At 38.9% G+C, this 23,312-nt stretch overlaps 1 protein-coding gene across 5 annotated transcripts in view; it reads right to left on the bottom strand.

Annotated features, from left to right (window-relative positions):
* Positions 1-23,312, bottom strand: part of LOC101851127 (beta-1,3-galactosyltransferase 1) — a 52,070-nt gene that overhangs the window by 2,500 nt on the left and 26,258 nt on the right. For 3 of the 5 annotated variants that reach the window (XM_005098481.3, XM_035969801.1, XM_013082611.2), the window contains exons 2-3: positions 17,693-18,953; positions 12,943-15,715 (exon numbers count right to left, since the gene is read on the bottom strand). In XM_005098481.3, the coding sequence (XP_005098538.1) occupies positions 17,732-18,925 (1,194 nt within the window). In that variant the 5' untranslated portion in view covers positions 18,926-18,953 and the 3' untranslated portion in view covers positions 12,943-15,715; positions 17,693-17,731. Of the gene's footprint in view, positions 1-737; positions 900-3,636; positions 4,067-12,942; positions 15,716-17,692; positions 18,954-23,312 lie in introns of those variants that run through there. The other 2 variants (XR_004858549.1, XR_004858548.1) reach the window with 2 other exon arrangements.

Below are 23,312 nucleotides of genomic sequence, written 5' to 3'. Positions count from 1 at the left end.
CCCCCCCCATCCACACAATTTAGATCATTTAGGAGCCGGGCTTCCGACCTTGCCTGTCAGAATCCAGGCTGGAAAGTGAACAATATTCAAGTGGAAAGACCTAACCCTCGATAAGAATTTCTTTTTCACTAAGGAATTGAACTCGGTTCTACTGTATGTGACAGCGAGGCCCTTAACCGCTACACCACAAACGCCAGTTCACTGGAGTATGCTAGGGTTGTATCTATGTCAGGGTGGAAAACTTTCACCTTGACCTTTGTTTCAACCTCAATCCCTCGACTCCAATGTATCAATGTATGCTGTCATCCAACAATGGAAGGTCTCAAGATTTTGCTCTCTACTTCACCACTGTCGTCCACTGCTCGAGACAAGATGCTGCCCATAGAGGCTCTATAAATCATGACGTTAGAAATATGGCGTTGTTCTTTCATTTTCAATTTCCCAGATATTATCACCTAGGCTACAGTTGAAAGTGTGGATGGTTTCGGGGCACTCTGGTCTGGTTTGCACCTTTTTTCCTATCAATGCAAACATATATTTCCAGTATCTCTCTTCCTTCTTTCCGTTGTATATCTAGTATCACCTGTAATATTCGGCACCTATAATAACATGGCCTAATTGTATTGCAAGTGACTGCCGTGAAACTGTTAATCATCCTAAACTAAATTTTTTTATTTGTTTTAATTTTGCGAAACAGCAAAGGGAAAACACAGAAATTATTGGATACTAGCGCTCACCGAAAATGTAGAGAGTGCAGAAAAAAGAGCCACCAAAGATCTGGTCCAGGATGACTTTGGCGCCAACATCGTGCTTGTCAGTGGTGGGGAAGGTGGAGTCAAGAAACATGTACCAGTAGCTTCCGATGAGAGCCATCAGGACACCTAGTACTCCCGATTTCACTGAAGGATTGAAAAGGTTAAAATGATGTATTACAGTCGAACCTGCTCTAACAGCCACCTGTATAAGACGATTACCTGAACTAACGGCCACTTCCCATTACTTCCATGTGTATTTCTTACACTATAATGACACTGTGTAAGACAGCTACCTGTCTAGGACAACCACTTTTTCCCTGAAAAAATGGGTGGCCGTCTTAGACAGTTTTGACTGCACAGTCGAATTTGTCGAAGTCGATCACTTGTTGACGAGAAAAAAAGTAGTTGTCTTAGACAGGTGAACATCTTGGACAGCGCGTTTACATAATATACAAAAACGAAAAAAGGGTGGGGGTGGGGAAGGTTGTTTGTATTGGTGATTATCTTGGAAAGGTGGCTTATTGATCAGGTCAGACTGTATTCTGACATCCTGTAAATGTACCACACCAGCGCACCATAACTCACTTGGCCTGTTGGAAGACATAATAATAATATTATGTCGAGATTTCGGTTCAGCGGTAGATCTTCCGGCCTGGCCCTAAAGGCTTAATTATGACTATGCTGTGCCTAGAACACTTCTGAATGATTTCTATATTTGGGGTATTATCTCCATATTTTTTCCGTGTATTTCCTCTCACTTCCCAGATTTTGAGCCAAGCAAATGACAACCAGTGGTTTGCAAATAAAATATAACTTAATTAAGCTTTAAGCTCAATACCAAACGCAGCCTTGCTCCAAACCATTAAAAAAAAAAATATAGAAAGAAATATCTGTGACAAAAGAGACGACGTTCTCTGTCTCTGTCTCTCTCTGTCTCTCTCTGTCGCTCTCGCTTTTTCGCTCTCGCTTTTTCGCTCTCTCTCTCTACCTCTGTGTGTGTGAGTGAGTGAGTGACTGAGTGAGTGTGTGTTTTATTTATTATAGTAGAGGGTTTTACGGTGCTCGCAACTGCATAAGGTCATATGAGTGCCAGAAGATTAGAGGTGTTACAAGAGAGTAATAAACGTAAAAAAGAAGAAGGGGAGATAAGGACGACAGATGTTCGATAGGAAAGAAGAAGCAAACCACACCAGAGCACCCGCCACATCTCTACCTCTGTATGTGTGTGTGTGTGTGTGTGTGTGTGTGTGTGTGTGTGTGTGTGTGTGTGTGTGTGTGTGTGTGTGTGTGTGTTTATCTGCCTCTGTGTGTGTGCAAGTCTCATGGTCTGTCTCTTTCTCTCTCTCTCTTTCTCTCTCTCTGTGTCTCTCTCACTCACACAACACCAAATGGCCCCTGGTGGAGACAAAGAAAAGAGGCACGCCTACATGATTGTTGTGTTAGTCTTTCTTTTAATATGCTGAGCACTGAACCATCATCAGATCAAAGGACTTAAACGCGCGCTCTACCGGTCTTTGAGGCCCGCAAGACGCTATTTTACGGCCCCTACTTGACATTAAAGTTTAGTGTTACAGCAGCCTGTACGTTTTTCTCTCACGCATCTTTTTGTCGAGAAGTTTAAGTTTTAAAAAATGTTCATGTTCCAAATTTCTATTAAAAAAAGATCGAGAAGATTGGACGGTTAAACAAACTTGTCTCCGTTGAGTACATAATATGGCCCCTGGCTCAACTAGACTCTACCCTCTGCAGCCCCCGGGCAATTTGAGTCTGAGATTCCTGAAGCAAATTGTAGATAATTCCTCGGGTGGGGCGGAAGCGACTGTTAAAACAAAGACCCAGCAAATCACGGCCAAAACTAGTTATTTGACATTGTATAACAAGGCAACTGGCATAGTTCAGTGATGGGAAACAACTTAGTCAGATGAAAGCAGTAACAGTAAACTAAAACAGCCAAACCTGTCCCAAGACAATCATCCATTGTCGAGGAGGAAAGTGGTCATCTTAATCACTATCCGTTAATCCTTTGGGACTGTCATAAGAATACATGCATAGAAAAAAATATAAATCAACCAACCAAACAAACAAGAGGGAATGGGACGAGGTCATTTGTACAGGGGATTGTCTTGTACAGGTGGTAGTAAGAGCAGGTTCGACTGTACATGTTCCAGTCGGTACCCTTAAACTTCCTGGTGCTCTGTCCATCTCCGCCAATCCCCTCCACAAAAAACAACAACAATAAAAACTATCCTATCCTGCTATTGAAGAAAACTCCCCACAACAAACAATAATGATAATACAATAACAATCATACGTATTCTTGGGACATCGAGCCGCCAGTTATCTGGAAACTGGCGCCGCTCATAGAAGAACTGCACCAAAATGTCTGCCAGACTGAGGTACACAGCAGCTGTTACCAAATTGCCCAACAGCGTATGCTCCGTGAACAGGACGTCCACCATACCAACAGCGTCAAGAAATTCTTCATTTAAAGAGTCCATGACGAAGCACATGTACTGTAAAGCCATACACTCCAATATGGCAACCAATAATATGTAGTCACTGGGGGAATGAAACATATTAGGTCTGCATATATAGAGACTAGAGCTCTTCAATTGTTGTAACCATTCTTTGAATACTTTGAGTCTGCTAAAAAGGTCATTTTTGTCGCTATTCTTCGGAGGATCATACAGAATCTAGATCTAGATCTCGATAGATCTAGATCTATCGTGCAATTTTTCTTTTCTTTTAGTCTTTAGTTTTCGTCAGCGTTTTACAGCACTTAAAACACAAACAGATAGCGTTCAAAATACAGTTCAGTGCCATGCATTGCCGCAGTCGACCATTGTTTATTAACAATTTAACAAGTAATCTATAAATTTACCCAAACTACTTATGGTTGATTGTAAACAGTAAACGTTTAGGAAGGCGGCACGCCCTAAAACGAAAAGCATAACAACACACTCCGTGTTGTGGGATATTGCAGGAAGTCATCTCTTCAGATTGATCAAAACATCCGGTGCTGTTTGGTGCTTCGAGCATTCGGGGAGAAATGGTTTGTGTATGCGTGTTGAAGTAAGAATGTCTTTGTTCGAAACGTCAAGCTGTAGCCTAAGTACTGTGTAATCTTGTGCTGGCCTTTTTCTACTACATATTAGCTTTTTGTTTTTGTAGAAGATAGTTCCCTCATTTATTAGACATGCAAAAAAGGGAGATTCTACTTTTACAAAGCGCCGGTTGCGACAATCACATACTGACATAGACTAGCACACACACACACACACACACACACACACACACACACACACACACACACACACACACACACATATATATATATATATAAGAGCAAGTGTGTTTTTGCAACAAAGTTGTATTGTTTGAATCTCAATGCAGCTTCAACCCCTTGTAGGCTACATGCAGTGTAGTTATCGTTGTCAGTAGTTGCCGCTGCTTGTCTTATTGACGTTTAATAGTTTTTGCAAATTCATATTTATATTTTAAAAAGTGAGTTACTCCAACAAAGCCATAACTTACAAATCGATTGGACATGATTTTTTTTGGGTGTTTACGGCGCGAGCGCACGTGACACATTACATTTTTTCTGCTGGTAGAACATTTTGAATTTTGCCCGGGTGGCGGCCGAAGCCTACTCTTATCGATTTTAGACCACCAAGGGATATTTAACCTGCGCAGCATGCACACGTGCCCTCTGAGATTTTTCGCCCTTGTCCGAGAAGGCTAGGTGTAGATCTTTCCTACCAGAAGATCCGGGGTGTGGCTGAAAGAAAGCAGTAAGGAGCCTTGGAGTAGCAGTAGAAAGGCTGCAGAAAGTCAGGCGCCCAGAGGAGGGGGCAAAAGAGGTGAGGGGGTTGGGGCAGAAAGAGGAGACGAAAGCAGACGACAGAACTTGCTAGAGAGCAGGTTTTAGTTTTAGTAGAGGTTTTACGGCGCTCGCAACTGCATAAGGTCATATGAGCGCCAATGGGTGGATGTCAACAGAGAAGGAAAGGAGGTGAAAGGAGGTGAAAGGAGACATTTTTAGAGAAGAAAATGTTTCGGTCGCTACCCGGATTCAAACCGTGACCTTTGAATGAGAGGCCATCACCTTAACCTCTAGGCCACGAGAGCCCCCACTTGGACATGAGACGACATTACTGCTAGTATATGTACAATGCAAACAAACAAATACGACAAAGAACCACAGGTGGTAGTTTATCAAATATTTATTTCTCATCATTTTCATATGCGGTAATAATACCATTCACAAAAGTGGAATAAACAGCCTCAGCCCCGCACAGACAATCTGGAACTGGAACTGCTAAAACAACTCGCTCAACTGTCATACTCATTTCCAATTTTAAAAAACAACAACGTAAAGCTTGGTAGAAATCTACATAAGACAGAAACAACAGATGGAAAGTAAAGAAGTTGGCCTACCAGAGGCACAAGACAAACAGACAGACAAATAACACAGAAAGTAAAGAAGTTGGCCCTACCAGAGGCACAAGACGAACTGACAGACAAATAACACAGAAAGTTAGTAAAGAAGTGGGACCCATCAGCAGAAGCACAAGACAAACAGACAGAAACATAAGACAGAAAATAAAGAAGTTGGCCCTACCAGTAGCACAAGACAAACAGACAGACAAATAACACAGAAAGTAAAGAAGTGGGACCCATCAGTGGCATCCTTCAACCATCACCATTCTCACTAAATTATATTTTTAAAGTGAAGACTCCAGTGGGGAAAAACAACAATACATAGGTCATATATTTTTTTTAAAGTGGGAAAAAAAGGAAATTCAAAGTTTGAAAGTCCGCATCCCATAGTAAGTAAAGCATTTCGTTTTACCACACATAAGCACACGACTTAACTAGCTTAAGCGTGGGGTCATTTGCGCAAAAGAGGGTTTGATTTTTAAAGGATGCAACAAGGGAAAAAGTCATTGTAAAAAAAAAATTACGACTGATCAGATTCTTCCAGTGGTCTCTTCACCTCTAAAAAAAGCAAAGAAATCCACCAAAAGTTAAACAAGTTTGGTATATTTTTAAAAGCGCAAACACTGAGGGAAGATCGAGAATAGTGAAGCAGTACACAAAATCGCCAACCTAACAATATCGTACACAAAATCACCAACCTAACAATATCGTACACAAAATCGCCAACCTAACAATATCGTACACAAAATCACCAACCTAACAATATCGTACACAAAATCGCCAACCTAACAATATCGTACACAAAATCGCCAACCTAACAATATTGTACATAAAATCACCAACCTAACAATATCCGGTGAATTCGCGGAAAGAGTTCGACAAGTGAATTTAGAAAAAAAAAAGACAGACATAATAAATACAGAACACATGTATAAGTATAATATCAAAATGTTTACACCAGCACTCCACCGCCACCACTAGTGCTAACTGAATGAACCAACATACAACCGCCACCATAGTGTTGATCTTAAACAGCAAAATAACATTTAATTTATAAAAAAACAAATGCGTCGAAGAAAAAGACGCAGGGGGGGGGGGAACCAAGTGAATGAGCCCGCAGAGAGAGAGAGAGAGAGAGAGAGAGAGAGAGAGAGAGAGAGAGAGAGAGAGAGAGAGAGAGAGAGAGAGAGAGAGCAGCAGTAGCAGCAATTTCGCTCACTTAAGATGAGAGCCATGGGTGTGCGCACCGCATTATACATGTAATAATACCCGAAAGCATGCACGTGGTAAATATCGCCAGTTTACGACTGAAACTCAGAACTTCCGGTGCACGCCTGGCTCGTTCCTTCTACCGGAAGTGGAAGCTAAGAAAAGAGGTTTTTTTGTTTTTTTTAGAAGCAGACGATAAAGATTAACGACTCGCAAGAAACAATTTAAGCCGGGAGAGGAGACACGAACATCGGTGGGGAGTTTTTTAATTTCTGAAATGGTTTTCCGGCACTGGCAACGTTAATGGGTTACATATGTGTCAAAGATTAGATGTATTACCGGGGAGTAACAAAGAAAAAAAGGAGAGATAAAGACGAGATATGTTTGAAAGGAAAGAAAGGAAATTTCACCAGAGCACCCACAACCACCCACATGGACAGCTGAGGAGGAAAAACAACACTCTACGTCATGCACTATCTGGGAACAGTCTACAGCACACCCGTCGGTGGCATACAATTTGAGCTTTACGTTTCAAGACATTAAGTCCACGGTATTAGACCATCTATGCCACTGTTGTTCAGGTATTCTGCAAATATTAAAGGAAAATTAACAACCCACCAACTACTTCCTCTATTGAGTAAGAAATCAACAACATACCCCCCCCCCCCTTTTTTCCCCCCAAGATTAAAGCAAAATAGTTAGGTCTCCTAACTACACCCCCCCCCCCCCACAAAACAAACAAACAAGTCCTGTCTGGAACAACAATTGACCTACCACTGTCATGAAATGCCCCTACTCAAATAGTAGGTCTATTTACAAACCCCATTAGAACATACACGCAAAAATGCTACTAAAACTTGCTACACTGTTTTTCTAATGAAAACTAAAATAGAGAAACCAAGAGACCTCGCCTATCTTTTTGTTGAAAGTGCTTTTCGGGCTGGTGTCTATGGTTTGCTTGTCTGAGAAATAGAGCAGCACGTCTACACAATAGTGGCAATTCAGCGAAGGGGGAAAGTAAGACAGATAGGCAGAAACAATAGACGAAAAGCAATGTGGCTTTTTTGCACCACTGCAAAATACAGTAAATTTGAAAAGGAACTTCACGACGAGGGGCCTCCGAAGTGAGCGCTTATCGTGCCGTTATCTTGCTAATCTAACACCAGAAAAGTATGCCACGGTCTAAGTGGTGCTACCGAGCACAGAGTGGAAATCCCCACTGGTAATCTGCACTTTAAACCCTCTCCACATCGTGAGCTTTAATATAGGAGTTCGCTACATAATCATATCCGCCACAAAGCACCTACAACTGATAAAGGACAAACGAAATAACACTCTGAGGAAGTTAAAAAAGAGCAGGCCACTGCAGGGCGCACACTAAACAGCCGGCTTGCAGAGCTAAGGGGCTATAAACAAAAGAATCAGTACGCCTTGGGGGAAAAGAGGGTGGGAGAGGGGAAGAAGCTGGTTTATGACGCTCTAAGCCTAAGAAAAAGACAAGCCAGCGACATTAATCATTTTTATTTAAAGCTTTTTTTTTTTTTGCAACACGCCAAGGAAATAATAATCATAATACACGTAAACACTTCACTCAGAGTAACAATGTTTAGGCTTTTATCACGGCAGGGATCTGTCCCACCCCTCCTTTCCCTCCCCCAACCCCTAGACTCTACTCCTAAAGCAGCACAATTCTCTTTGTTTACAGGATATAATGACAAAGCGCTGACGCTGCAATATAATGATGTATGTAAAGGGTTTAGGAGAACAGGAGGGTGTAGATGTCGGTTGGAAGAGTTTGAAAGAGACGACGCAAAACAAATCTCGACAGTAGATGGACACTTTGTTTTTGTTTCTTAAAAGACACTGGACTTTACCTACTTGGCCTCCCCTCGACAAGAGACTCCCCCCCCCCTCACCCCACCACACACACACAATAAACAAAGAAACAAACAACAGAACCCCAAAAAACACAACCTGGAATCACTTTTCAACAATCATAAGCCGGTGAGAAGCTTTTTGTTTTAGTAGAGGTTTTACGGCGCTCGCAACCGCATAAGGTCATATGAGCGCCAGAAGAATAGAGGTGTTACAAGAGAGTAACAAGCATAAAATAGAAGGAGGGGAGAAAAGGATGATAGATGTTTGACAGGAAAGAAGAAGCAAACCACACCAGAGCACCCGCCAACCACCCACGGCGAGAAGCGATTCGACCCAATATCAGCCACGTAATGAAATAAACAAGTAAAACAACGAAAATGAACATTAGGAAAGAATCTCACAGTAAAGCCTAAAGGAAAAATTAAAAGAATACAGAAAGTAAGCCCCCGATAACACTATCAATAATTGTTACACTTTCACCAATTTGTTCCACCAGAAGCTCCCAGGAATCACTAATCTTCCTACATCACACGCACACACAGATACTATGAGCAAATGAGTAAATATATATTCATAAACAGAGGAGTCCACTTAACCCACTCGAAGTTATTTTCGGTTTAGAAATGGGAGAATTTCGGCTAATCAATAGCTTAAAGACAAAGAAGAAAAGAATCGGGGATCACGTTTACTTTCGCTTTACCGTTTGTTTCTAAGTAAACGTGTTCAGCTTAAGTGGACTCTACGGTATATATTATATACATAATTACTTATGCAACTTTTAACGAAAAAAAACCCCAACATATCACAAGGCTAACCACCAACATCTTAGTTCAGCAAATGTGAAAGTCCATGATGAGGATAAACTAACATTCTGAAAATGCAAGCTTTTAAAAAGTAAACAGGTCACAGCGAGCGACAAAAATAAAACCTCCAGAAAGCACTAATCTGACATTCTGATCACAAAATAAAAACAATAATAAAAATTAAAACATTAAGCCTAGATTAATCTAAGGCTTTGCATCAAAATACCAATAAACTGAAAAGGGCACACAAAAAGTTTCATCTTTCATTTTCCATGGACATCAGCATACATTTTTTCACGTAAAAACTGGGTCATGAAAGACGTATCAATATTTTTAAAAAGTACAAGAATCATTACGTAAACCAGAGTATATGCTATCTCGTTGAGCACTGGAAAACTCTCGAGAACATTTCCTGAGATGAGTTTATTAATTTTTGGTTCAATGTCGTGTGTTAAGTCCACCAAGTGGCCATCGCACTACATAAACCATAACAACAACAAAAAAAGAGCACCCCCCCCCCCCCCTTTCCCTCCCCAAATAAAAAATCATGTCAACAATATATAAGTTATGTAGGAGCCCTATGTGTAGAGGCTGGTTATAATGGAACTATACCAATTTGGTATACAAAAACAGTCTGTGCTGAGTGAGAAAGAGAGAGGGAGGGAGAGAGAGAGAGAGAGAAAAAGAGAGAGTGAGAGAGAAAGAGAGAGAGAAGGAGAGAGAGAGAGAGAGAGAGAGAGAGAGAGAGAGAGAGAGAGAGAGAGAAAGAGAGAGCGTGTGTAACAGGTGAGGGGAAAGGGTGGGGGCGCATCTAAACATGTACTCTTGTAACCAACCTCTCACACACAAACTCATTTCTCTTAACAGGCACATAAATTACGGTCAGAAATGTTTATCATTTTACAAAATAAACACTACATGTTTTTATTTGGGATAAGAGAGCAAAGGAAGGGGGGGGGGGGGGGGTGGCAGTTGATTGAGAATCATGTCCGAAAATGCCAGACCACTTACACAGCGTGACATTGTCATCTAAACTCTGGCAAACTGCAGGTGTAGCCTCAGTCCACAGCGTGGGAACATGCTGCACAATCAAGGACCTCCTTGTGCACAATACATCTGACCTTTGCCCAGGGCACCACAACCCCCCCCCCCCCTATTTTCTCTCACATCACTTTTTTTTAAAAACCCACACACACGCACACAAAACGAACACTCGCCCTTCCGCTTCCAAAATAACCCCTAAAAACAACCCACAAAAAAGATCCCAAAACAAAAAAAACCCCAAAAAAAACACAACAACAAACAAACAAAAAAACACGGTTGCAATAAACTGAATCCATCTTCTGTACGATCAACCCGATGTCCCAAATCTATTCCATCTTTTTTTACGAGCACTCGCCCTTCCCCTTCCAAAATAACCCCTAAAAACAACCCAAAAAAAGCATCCAAAACAACAACAACAAAAAAAAACAACTGATGCAATAAACTGCATCTATCTTCTGTACGATCAACCCGCTGTCCCAAATCTATTCCATCTTCCCCGCAGTGAGCAATGCATAGATTACAATTCCAGTTTTACGGTCATGGTCGACTAGGCCCTTAGCCAAAATTCATAACGGGTAACGGCTGTCTACATCAGGCGCAAACGAGAAATCGAAAAGACAGGCAGAAATTGCACATGAGGGGCGACCGGAAAGAAGTCGGCTACATTACGTGGGTACACATTGACCTCATCAGGGAAACAAATGGGTAAAGCAGGCCACACACAAATATATATTACATATATATATATATATATATATATATATATATATATATATATATATATATATATATATATATAATGAGCCAATATTGACGTCAACTAGCAAAGTCAATGCCCCTTGCGTTGAGCCTTGGCCTGGAATTATTATTATTTATTTATTTTCTTTTAAAAAATACAGCACAGGGACAAGTCATGCCTGGGGATATCACTATTTTGCGTGGTTAATTTACGTGTTGTGTACAGGATGTAAGGATTCGTTTTTCCCCATGCCAAATTTTTATTTGACATGAAATATATGAAACCGGTACGGTGTTCAGTATCATGGTGACATTGACGCTAATAACGAAGATGAAGTAGTGAGTGGTCGGCGGGTGCTCTGGCGTGGTTTGCTACTTATTTCCTATCAAACATCTACCGTCCAGATCTCTCCTCCTTTTTTAAAAAAATGTTACTCTCTTATAACACCTCTAATCTTAGGCACTTATATGACCTTATTGTGTTGCAAGTGCCGTAAAACTCTTACTAGAAACTAGAAGATGAAGTCAATTACATTTTTTTTTCTGGATTTTTTCGAAACTCCATCACTTCTTTCTACCCGTGGCCGATGGAAAAATAATATTGAAATTTGGCAAAGCATCAATTTTTGAACCGCGCCAGGCTTCATGAAATCTCGGCCCCACTGACACTAACAGCGATTTTCGACGGTTTTCGAGGCTCGGGCCCAGACTTTGGGCGAAGGCTCGTGTGTGTGTGTGTGTGTGTGTGTGTGCTCGCGCTTTAAAATACAAAAGCTATTTAAAGATATTCATTCAAAATAAATTAACACATCGATAACAACCATGCGCATACACTAATAGTTCATTTGGCTATTACATGACAGTGTGCTTGGGGAGGGAGTGAAAGTACAATAATGCCCACATATCGGGTACATTTTATAAAGAAATTCTCTAGAAAATGCATTTTCAATTGAGGAATAATAAAGCTTAGTGAAAAAATGCAAAACAGAAAGTTTTGGGAAACTTTTAGAGGGCCCCAATTGTGAAATTGACAAATTTGAATACAAAACGAAAAAAAAAAAACGACCAACAAAACAATTTGTTCAACGCAAAGAGATACCATCAAACAATAAGGTACTACAAGTTTTGTTCAACAGCTTCAATGATAATTACAGTATGCACAGATATTCTCATTAGACAATGAATCTACAATAATTTTTAAAAAAGTAATATTAATAGTAATATTAACAATAATAGTAGTAATAATAATAATAATAATAATAATAACAATAATAATAATAATAATAATAATAATAATAATAATAATAATAATAATAATAACAATAATAACAATAATAATAATGGAAATGATTTTTTATTGCAGCACGGCACTCACAACCAGTTTGCAAATGTCCATGAAATCGGTGAGTATCCAATTTAAATTACAAAGCGATGAGAGAGAGAGAGAGAGAGAGAGAGAGAGAGAGAGAGAGAGAGAGAGAGAGAGAGAGAGAGAGAGAGAGAGAGAGAGAGAGGGGGGGGGAAAGAGAGGGAGAGAGAGAGAGAGAGAGAAAGAAAGAGAGAGAGAGAAAGAAAGAGAGAGAGATAGGGGTAGACAGGCAGGCAGGCAGGCAGACAGACAGACAGACAGACAGACAGATTGACAGACAGACAGGCAGTCAGACAGAGTACAAATGAGATTATATAAAGGAATGTTTAATGTATGACAGAAATGGTATTGAAAATAATTCAACAAATATAAGTTTACTTTTTTATTTAAAACAAAAATAAATATAAGGAAAGAGAAGAGTGACAAGAAAATCATGAACATACGTATGTATTCGATCGCAAAATGCGAAAACAACATCTCGTTTGCATCTTTAAGAACAATCAGTAAAAAAAATTATTATCTGGAATCATCTATATTTCTTATTGCAGCACGAACGTCGAACAGATCACCCAGCACACTCAAAATACTAACGGGGGAAAAATAATTCTCTATCAAATTCACAGAGTAAATACACGGCAAACGAGGTGATACATACATAGATACATAGTTCCACAAAAAAAATGGAAACCAATCTATCCCAATGTTCTTTTTTTCTGTCATGAAAAAGCAAAAAATAAGTGATCTCAGTATCAAAACAACTTTGACTGAGGACGCACTCCATAATACAATATATGCTACAAACACACGCACATGAGCAAAACAACAACAACACCCCAATGTATTGAATGGCATCTTTTTTGCATGAAATGCACACTGCTATCAGTTACTGCAAATACTACTGAAGAGTACACACCACAAGAACTACAGCCTTTCTACTTTGTACACTCACTACACAACCTAAGACACAAGCTGCCATTATTATATACATCACCAGCGCCCCCCTCCTTTACGGCCTCCCAAATGAAACCAAAAACAAAACTATACAATAAGAATAAAAGAGAAAATTCTACTTGACTGACAGAAAACTACAACCGCAAACACTATATCTAAAAAAAAAAAAGATTTAAAAAAGACCGAAATAAATTTAACAACAAAAACAACAAGCAAAACTGGAACAATTTGTTCGAGTATAGAGCATCAGCACAACGGCACAATAACGGTCATTTAGTGCTGGGGGGAAAAGTAAGATAGACAGAAAGAAACTACAGAGGGAAAGTGAAGAAGTAGGACCTACCATTCGCGTTCTCCAACCAAACTATGACATAAGTACTGTCAAGGGACCAGCATAAAAACCCACAGCTAATTAGGAAACAGATACTATTAAATATTTCGTAAATTTAACCTGTTTATTATTATCATTTTTTTAAAATGGACTTCAGATTTCAATTACTGTGATTATCACGGTAACAGCATTTCGCTAACATTAGCAACAATTAAAATAACGATATAATATCACGTCTGAAACAAAAGGGTATCAACTTTATGCACCTCATGTCCATAAAACAAACTTCATTATCAGCAGCATACTATTCCTACCTACCAAGAACTAACAGGCGCAAGCAACAAATTGTCAAATAAAAAGGAACGTAATGATTACCTTCCATACACAATTAACTTCAAACAACTCTCTATAAACAGTTGTTTTTTAGCACCCGTGTAAGTAGTAATTAAATGTATTAAACTGAGTCAACGTAAAATCGCAATGTCATATGATGATTCTTAAAACCTGAAAATCCAGCTGGTGAATGCCATTTCAAAATATTCGTTTGCCCCTGTTTCGTCTGAGTGTTGTTTTTTAACAGCATGTGATCTTTGACAGAGCCATACATACATATATTGCAACGGACTCAAAAGTGTTTAAAATCCCAAACAAATTTGATGAGATTCTTTCACTATCATTGAGCATTCATAGTGAGTAGTTGTTTCCAATCAGGAAACCTCTGAATAAGATACATCTCCTTTTAGTGATACATGAGTGTTATTGCAGAGCACTTTTGAGCATCGAAGCTACCTATATTATATGACAAGATGTCTACTACTAATACATTCCATTTTGAGTTAAAAAACACAACATGCTGACAACAAAAGTGAAAAGCAGCAAGACAACAGACAGAAACAGGACGGGAAGAGATGAAAAACGTTTACCGCCAGACACTTTTCAAACATTTCAGATACATGAGAACAGCTGTAAGGTAATTTATGAAATGAAAATGGTCATTAAAGCGAACAGCCAGAAGTGTGGATTTGATCCCAGTGGGTCCTTTCGTGGTGCCACAGGCACTATCAAGCTTAATACAAATCTTATAGTAAACACTGAGTATTGGTATTTTCTAAAAAGATAACCACATAGTGTAAAGCAAAAGAAAAGAGCTTTCAAAATAAAACTTAAGTCCACTGCAGCAAATGAGACTTGTGTTTCAAAATACATTAACAGGCATCATAAAAAAGAAAACACCGTTACATGCCTTCTCATATAAATAATGGAATGTGGAATTCTTGAACAGTATAAAATCAGCCTATCTATGACATGTAGTTAAAGCAAAGGCTAGCAGCCTGCAAGAAACTCCAGACACAAACTCAACCTAGGCTTTCATTCAGCAAATAAAAATTGTACACTTTCAGCTCCTTTAAGCTAACACTGAATGGAAGTTGTTTCCTTCAGAATGTGACTATTGGTAGAAACAATAACATGATGATATATAAATTAGACGACTTGAGATAAGAAAAATAGCGCAATTTTAAGACAAACCTGAAGCAAATTCGAGTAAAACGACAATTAATTAAATGCAGAATATACAAATGCAGAAAAGCGTAAATGACTGAAATTTTCATAAGTTATAATTCTCATATTGCAGTATTGTTGTTGAAATACTTAACCGAAACAATTTGATAACTTTATGAGATCCCCCCCCCCCCCCCCCCCCAAGAAAAAGAGAATAAAGCAATGAGTTATACCCTCAACACTTGAAAAGAGGACGAGCCAAAACCATTTTGTTCAGTCAACTTTTGAGTAGGAAACTAAAGATGAAACATTGTGCGATAAAACCTTTCAGTCAGTCACAGAAAATTGGCACCAAAATATAACATGAATATTCAAGTCAACACAAGTTCGTGTACAAAAACAAAACACCAACCATTCACCACAAAAGTCAACACTGATAGGTGCTGCTTCATGGATTTCTGATTCTCAGACAGAAAAGGTACAGACTTGTCATAGAATGTCTCTCAATGTCTTACACTATCACACGGCATGTACAAAAGTAAAGAACAGAGCTATTTCCATAAAATACACGTCTGACATTTTGCTGCGTCACTGAATTGTTCGTTGGGACCTGCATGAAATACTGTATTGTGAGTAGTCTGTTGTTGATTACTTTGAAAAGTAAGGCACTGGACCTTCTTTGTTTTAGTATCAGACCCTGGAAAGAATGAAAACCAGTTATTACAAAACAAAAAAAATTGTTGCCTGTCTCATTCTTTCATTAATACTGTTGAGTAGAAGATAGGCATCACAAAAAATTAGACGATTATAAAAAAAAGATTAAAAGGCAACGAACGTTTGCTTGACCAACAAAGACACCATAACGTGTAAAAGAGATATAATATATGGTAAAGAAACAAAAAAAAACAAAATGAGAAAGTCTCAAAATACACACACGACCAGGGTTGGTGATTGTTTTGATTTTTTAAATAAAAATTGAAAAAATCGATTTTTAAAATTTTTTGATTTCACAGTTTGGGATTTTTGGTGGCTTAAAGTATGTTCTTTTAGTGCAAAATGCATTGTCTTTATTTTAACTAATGATTAATTTAAGCAACTGCAAAAAAAAGCCTAAATCTGCTATATCAGTGAACTATAGCTACAGACAAAAAATGAAAATGTCAGTCTAAAAGGAAGGGGGGGGGGGTGTAACTGTGCATGGATAAACTTGCATTTTATTACAGTGTGTGTATGTGTGTGTGCGCGCTTGTGCTTGTCTAAAAAGAAAAAGAAAATGCTAATTTCAATTATGAAAAAAAAAGCAAATTGAATACTGTATTATTTTACAGTGACAGGGGGGAAAGCAGACTTTTAAGAATGATTATATTAGTCTACTAAACCTTATATCTGTTTTATAAAACCAAGAAAAGGAATTCTGAATGTCTAAAGATGTAAAACAGAATACATTTTAAAAAAGTGATTTAAATCACTGAGTTTTATTTTTAAAATCAAGTTGATGTAAATTAAAAAAATCAACTGATTTAAATCAACCCAACCCTGATTTCAATTATGAAAAAAAGTAAATTGAAAACTGTATTATTTTACAGTGACAGGGGGGAAAGCAGACTTTTAAGCACGATTATATTAGTCTACTAAACCTTATATCTGTTTAATAACACCAAGGAATGGAATTCTGAATGTTTAAATATGTAAAAACTGAATACATTTTTGTAAAAAGTGATTTAAATCACTGAGTTTTATTTTTAAAATCAAGTTGATTAAAAAATTTTTTTAATCAACTGATTTAAATCGACCTGATTTAAATCAACCCAACCCTGATTTCAATTATGAAAAAAAGTAAATTGAAAACTGTATTATTTTACAGTGACAGGGGGGAAAGCAGACTTTTAAGCATGATTATTTTAGATTCATTCTACTAAACCTTATATCTGTTGTATGAAACTAAAGAAAGGAATTCTGAATGTTGAAATCTGTAAAAACTAAATAAAAATATTTTTTTAAAAAGTTATTTAAATCATCGATTTTCATGTTAAAAATCAAGTTGATTAAAATTTTTTAAAAACTGGTTTAAATCGACCTGATTTAAATCAACCCAACCCTGCAAACGACTTTTTAAAACTTCAAGCAGAAAAATTTCAATCCCTACATAAAACAACAACACACCAATGACAGTCACTGCCACACGGAAATATAATCATCTGGTGATGATAACAACCTTACCCCACCCTCCCCCCTAAAAAAAAAAAATTTAATTAAAAATTAATAAAATGAACTAATAAAACTAAAAATAATCATTAAAACACGATAATAACTTTTTAGGGGTTGCCAACCAGTGAGGTTTACATTTTTCTTTTTCCAAATTATGAATTCCATCAAAACAACAGGCCTGAGAACCAGCCCCTTTTCAACTTTCAACTGCTAAAAGTGTCTTTCCATCAGATCATGTACCCACTGGTCTGCAACGTCGTAGTTTGTATCCAGTAAGATAATTTGCTTAACCCAACCCACTTTGGGATTAAAATAAAACTACATATTGATTGTTCGGTGTAAGACTCTACCATACGCCATTTAGAAAAGTGACGTATGATGGAGTCATACACTGAGCAGTCGAAATTTGTTTTCACAACACACATCTTTAACTTAACCAAAATGAACCTCACAGAACACTACTGACCTTCAGCGGGGCCTGTGTCCTCCACACACCCAGGGGAAGCTACTCCCATGTTTCCACAGGCTTGTGGTGCTTGCAGTGCTCTGGTGCTGCTAATGCTTTCTTCATCAACTCACGCTGGCGCTCCACAGAGACATCGTGCAGCATAAGCACGTACATGAAATTGCACAACGACAGTCCTCCTGAGCTCAACATGAACCTGGAACTTGATGTAAATTGCACTCCGATGCGGGAAAGCACAACCCCCACATAAGCGTCTTCATTAGCAAATGGTTTGATATACATACTTCCTGAGACGAGACGCTTCGCCACATCTGAAGACATGACGTAGCCAATGCCGCTAGCGTACGGGGGGTAATACTTCTCAGGGTAATCCGAGTATGGTACAGACCATTTCTGATCCCCACGGACGACCCGAAGCTTCTCCCGATCTTGTACGACACTTCCCACATAGAGGTCTATCGTCTTTTGATTGTGATACAATAAAAATCTGTGTAAAAGCCCTGCATTGACGAAACAGTCGTCGTCTGTTTTTACAACATAAGCACTGGGGCAGAAGTTAATGCTCCAATTAAAACCATGGATAATTTTAAGAGTCAGATTACGGTAGGTATCGACATAATTTCCCACAAGCATATCTTGATGCTGAGACGATTCTTTATATAGCTCAGACTTCAGTTTCTCCGACTTAGCCTGACCCACCAGAAAGATACAATGCCACGAATGTTTGGGAAAACCAAATGCTTTTGGGTTACACCATGTTTCCCGAATCCGATCTCTTCTATCTTTGTTTTGTACTGAGGTAGCCACCAAGAGTCTAAACAACGTCTGCCACTTGCACTGAGGCATGGGCTCATCATTGTAGAACTGGCTAGAATTCCACAAAACCTCCTTTGATTGGTCCACACGAGCTCCAGCATTGCCGCTCTTCACATCATCCACATTCAACTTTCCATGCAACCTCTTATGGTACACTATTCCCGGTGGACTGATGAGGGCTGGATGGAACTGGTCGTCCACATAGGCCAGTAGGATTGTGTAGACGATGAAGAAGAAGAGAACGAGGAACAAGCACGTCCAGATGCTGACCCTCAAGATGACCCGGCTCGTGTGGTAGTTTCGCCCGGGCGGAGAGCGCATCGATTTCATCACGTTGACACTGACGAACACCCCGCCTGGGGGTGACTGCGACCGGAGACCAAGCTTTCCGAGGAACTCTTTCCACTTAACCTTCATGATGATCGCTGCCGCACACAGTCAAAGCCTGTGGAAACAGATTGTTTAAGTTTTTAACCTTTTTTGCGCCAAACTTTTTATTCATTAAAAATATTATTCACTTATTTATATTTTTAAAAGTAGGTTTAGTAATGGAGTCTCATGGCACTTGCAACACAAATAAGAGGTTATATAAATACCAAAGATTACGTGTTACTACTAGAGAGTAGCATACAAAGAAAAGGAGAAGGGGCGATAAGGACGACATATGTTTGATAGGAAAGAAGGAGTGAACCACACCAGAGCAACCACCAACCACCCCAGAAATAAATTCTTTGTTTTCTTTTACTGAAATTATAGTTAGAGTATTTCAATATCCCTTTAAACAACAGGGCAGACGACAAGATTTTTTTCTTCCCCAAAATGCAAACAGCGTGTTGAAGACTGTTTAGAACAACCTTAAACTCATCTGTTCGTTTGAACATTATGTAAACTTATGTTTGGGGCAACGGATCATTTGGTGGAAAAATCGAGACAAATATTTTTTCCCTTGTTATAAAATCAAGTCACGAGACAGCCTGAAAAAAAGTATCTTGTTTTGAGTAGAGAGAAGCATATCGACACAAAAACGATCGTTTAGCGCTGGGGAAAAGTAAGACAGTCAGACAAAAACAACAGAGGGAAGGTAAAGAAGTAGGACCTACTGGTGGCGCCTTCCAAACACCTGCACAGTCTTATCGTAAGTTTATTATAATTTATGATCGTGCACAATGAGTCTTACAAAAAAGGCAAAAACATAAACACATGATAAGAAAAATACAGACAGGCAGACACATACATGTAGAAGGACACTGATAAACACCATTCAGACGATTGTGCAAACGTGTAAATTCAAAACGGGTCGTTAAACAGCCTTGATCCCCAATGCCCTTGTGCAGACATGACGGGCAGGAATGTGCATGCATGTCAAATTCGTGCACTGTATTTTAAAGCTGTTCCGATTATCTCGCGGGCCAAGGCACGAGAAAAGTGCGTGAAATCGATTAAAATACCCAAGCTCCAAAAAGTAAGATAAAGTCGATTTTTTTTAAAAAGCGTATTTCGCTCAAGGGCTTTTATATCGACTAAAAATAGAGCAACTACTTCCAGCTATGCCGGAAGCTACACATTTTAACTTTCCAAACGAACAGTTTTATTTTTTAAAATCAATTATCGGTAAGCCGGAGGCCACAACCATAGAACAGTTTATTAAAGAGTTGACTCGCAGGTCGGACTAAAATTGCCGACAGACCGGATCTGGCCCGCGGGCCGTAGTTTGCACATGCCGGAGCCTCAACATGATTTTCAACGATAAATGTGAGTGGAGGAGCGGGGAGGATGCGTCCTTCATACTGGAATTATTTTCATAAAATAAAGTCTTAGAATCAGTTGATGATGACAAATAAAGGACATAAACAAATCAAATGTGTTATGTATTAACCTTTTTTTTGTCAGAGAGACACACATTTTGTCCATAAAGCAAAAAAACTGGCGTGATCCGAGGTGTGGAAAGGGCGAAGGCTGTGTACAAAGAAATCATTGTGAGGTGAGGTTAAGAATAGATCTACCTGGATTTGCTTCAAGGACCTTATAGCATTATCATTTATAACCTTCTTGGAGTGCCTCCAACTTTTCTTTTTAAATTTTCGTTCATTCAACTACAAGAGAGAAAGCAGTCAAAATCAATCACGTGGGTCTACGCTTTGAATATGAAACGCTTTAAATGTGGAAATAAAAAAAGGGGGGGGGGGGGGCAAGTTATACAGCGAAATAAACACGGTATGATGTCAAAAAATAGGAAATTCTAAACAAAGATATCAAACACTGCATTAAAAAATCGAAGGAAAGGGGGGGGGGGGGGGGGCACACTCAAATACAGAATGCATATGATGAAAAAAGAAGGAGACGTTTTAATGGACGAGGGGAATGTTTTAAATAGATGGTAATAATACAAGCCGGTAATAAAGAAATATGAATGAGCCACCAATTTTGAAAGAATTCTGATTTTTTAAAATGGAACAGAAAAAAGGTCGGAAAGTATTATATTCGTTCAAGTGATTGTCACGTAAGAAGAAATTGGTACAGAAAGAGCAACAAAGCTCTTAAATCCGTTTTGACAATGGTGGGGTTCCAATATACATATATTTAAAAGTCAATCGTTATAGCTATGCCTAACTCATCAAGCGCCAGAGTGTGAGGTGCATAGAACAATACACAGTATGAGTCATTTACCAAAGAAATTCTGGTGAATGCTAATGGAAAGAATGAGAAAAAGAAAAAAGTAAAAGATCAGAGATGTATAAAACACAATATATTTTGTCTTAGTTCCTGACAGGGTATATCTACCCAAATGTCCAAAAACACCCTAACTAACAATGTTTATGAAAAGGTGTACTGAAGCACAGAAAGGTCTACATTTATGTTAGATCTAGACATGATGGACTATTTAGAATTTTGGAAGAGCTAGACATAGGCAGAAAGGATATATATAAGAATTCGGAAGAACTTATACTGGGACCAAAACGCTGCTGTAAGAATAAAGGGAGAATACAGCCAATGTACGCGGATTATAAGGGCAGTGTGGGAAGGATGCGTGAGGTGTCACCAGACTTCGTTATTTAATGAAACAATCCTTATAAATAATATAGGGAAAAGTCCAGGTCTGAAATTGAATGGACAAAATATAAAAACATTTAAATAATATATGCCAATGGCACATTTTTAATTACAGATTCAGAAAAAGACCTGCAGTGACGGACAGGGAATGCAAAGATTTATTTTTGATTATGTGTAAAGAAGACATTAATGGCAATGTCTATTTAAAAGAAAGAAGAAAAATGAGGCAATAAATTATGTTTGTTATCTCGACAAAAGGGTGTCAAAATCAAACAAGTTCAACAGTTTACCGTGGTTATATAACTACACCTCATGCCCAATGTTTCACAGTTAAAAAAGGGGGCTCTCGTGGCTTAGAGGTTAAGGTGTTGGCCTCTCATTCAAAGGTCCCGGGTGTGATTCCGGGTAGCGACCAAAAAAATTTTCTTCTCTAAAATTGTCTCCTTTCACATCATTTCCTGATCTCTAACAATGTTCTGTTGTCTGCTTTCATTTCCACTTTCTGCCCCCATCCCCTCACCTTCTTTGCCCCCTCCTCTGGGCTCCTGACTCTTTCTGCAGCCTTTCTACTGCTACTCCTTGGCTCCTCCTAACTGCTGTCTTTCTGCCACACCCCTGATCTTCTGGTAGGAAAGATCTACACCTAGCCTTCTCGGACAAGGGCGAAAAATCTCGGAGGGCCCGTGTGCAAGCTGCGCACGTTTAAGATCCCTTGGTGGTCTAAAATCGATAAGAGTAGGCTTCGGCCGCCACCCGGGCAAAATTCAAAATTTCCTACCAACGAAAAAGTATTAGGTGTGTCCCGCGCGCTCATAAGACCTTATGCAGTTGCGAGCGCCGTAAAACCCTATACTAAACAAACAAAACAAACAAACAGTTTAAAACCCCCCACGAACAATGGCAATAGCAAAGCTAGAACCAATACAATTTTAACGAATCTAATCCTGGAAAGACCTATCTCAATAACTAAAAATACGAGATTCAAAAAAACGGTTTGTGGTTAACCCTTCTTACTGGCTATGCATGGCATGCCTGCCAGTTACCAAAGATGTTGAGCATAGAATAAAAGCAAACAAAAGAAACACCGTTTTCTGGAAGACGAGAATTTCGGGAAAGGATAAGACACCACACATTTTAGTAGTAATGCTGAAAGAAACCCGATGCTCACCAATAAAACAATTAGGAAGAGACAAACGCAGTCAGTAGGACACTTCAATCGACATAAACGCCTTCAACACGTACCTTTTATCGGAAAAATAGAAAGCAAAACAGAAAGAGATGGACATCAGTTTTAGCCATGGTAAGTAAACGGCTAGCTTTAGTTCCGATAGAAATTTTACAAATTCTATATTACTAGGTTTTTTTTGTTTTTCTGGCGGGGGGTATTTTCAACGTTCTCCATTTCTCAGGGTCTATTATTAGATTTTTTCTACACAGATTACTGAAAATAATGAAATACTCGAGGAGGATGACTTCAGTATGAGAGTATGAGATTTATGGAGAAGAGCGGCTCCAACTAGCTGTGTCTTTTCCAAGAGGGAGAACGTTGGTCTAATCACATTGGGATCACCAGACCACTTCACATGGACGATATTATCACAGCCTCACGAGAGGCAACAGATCCCACAGGCCATTATTCATTTCTGTCTTGTACTTTTCCCAAAATATTATTATCAAACGTTGTACTGTCTTTGTAAACTCTGCATTAGTCGGCTTCATTTAATAGTCTCGTCCCCCCCCCCCCCCCCCCCCA

This window comes from Aplysia californica, unplaced genomic scaffold (genome assembly GCF_000002075.1).
Source record: "Aplysia californica isolate F4 #8 unplaced genomic scaffold, AplCal3.0 scaffold00184, whole genome shotgun sequence".
Classification (NCBI taxonomy): domain Eukaryota; kingdom Metazoa; phylum Mollusca; class Gastropoda; order Aplysiida; family Aplysiidae; genus Aplysia; species Aplysia californica.
This window is presented reverse-complemented; position numbering and strand designations above follow the sequence as displayed.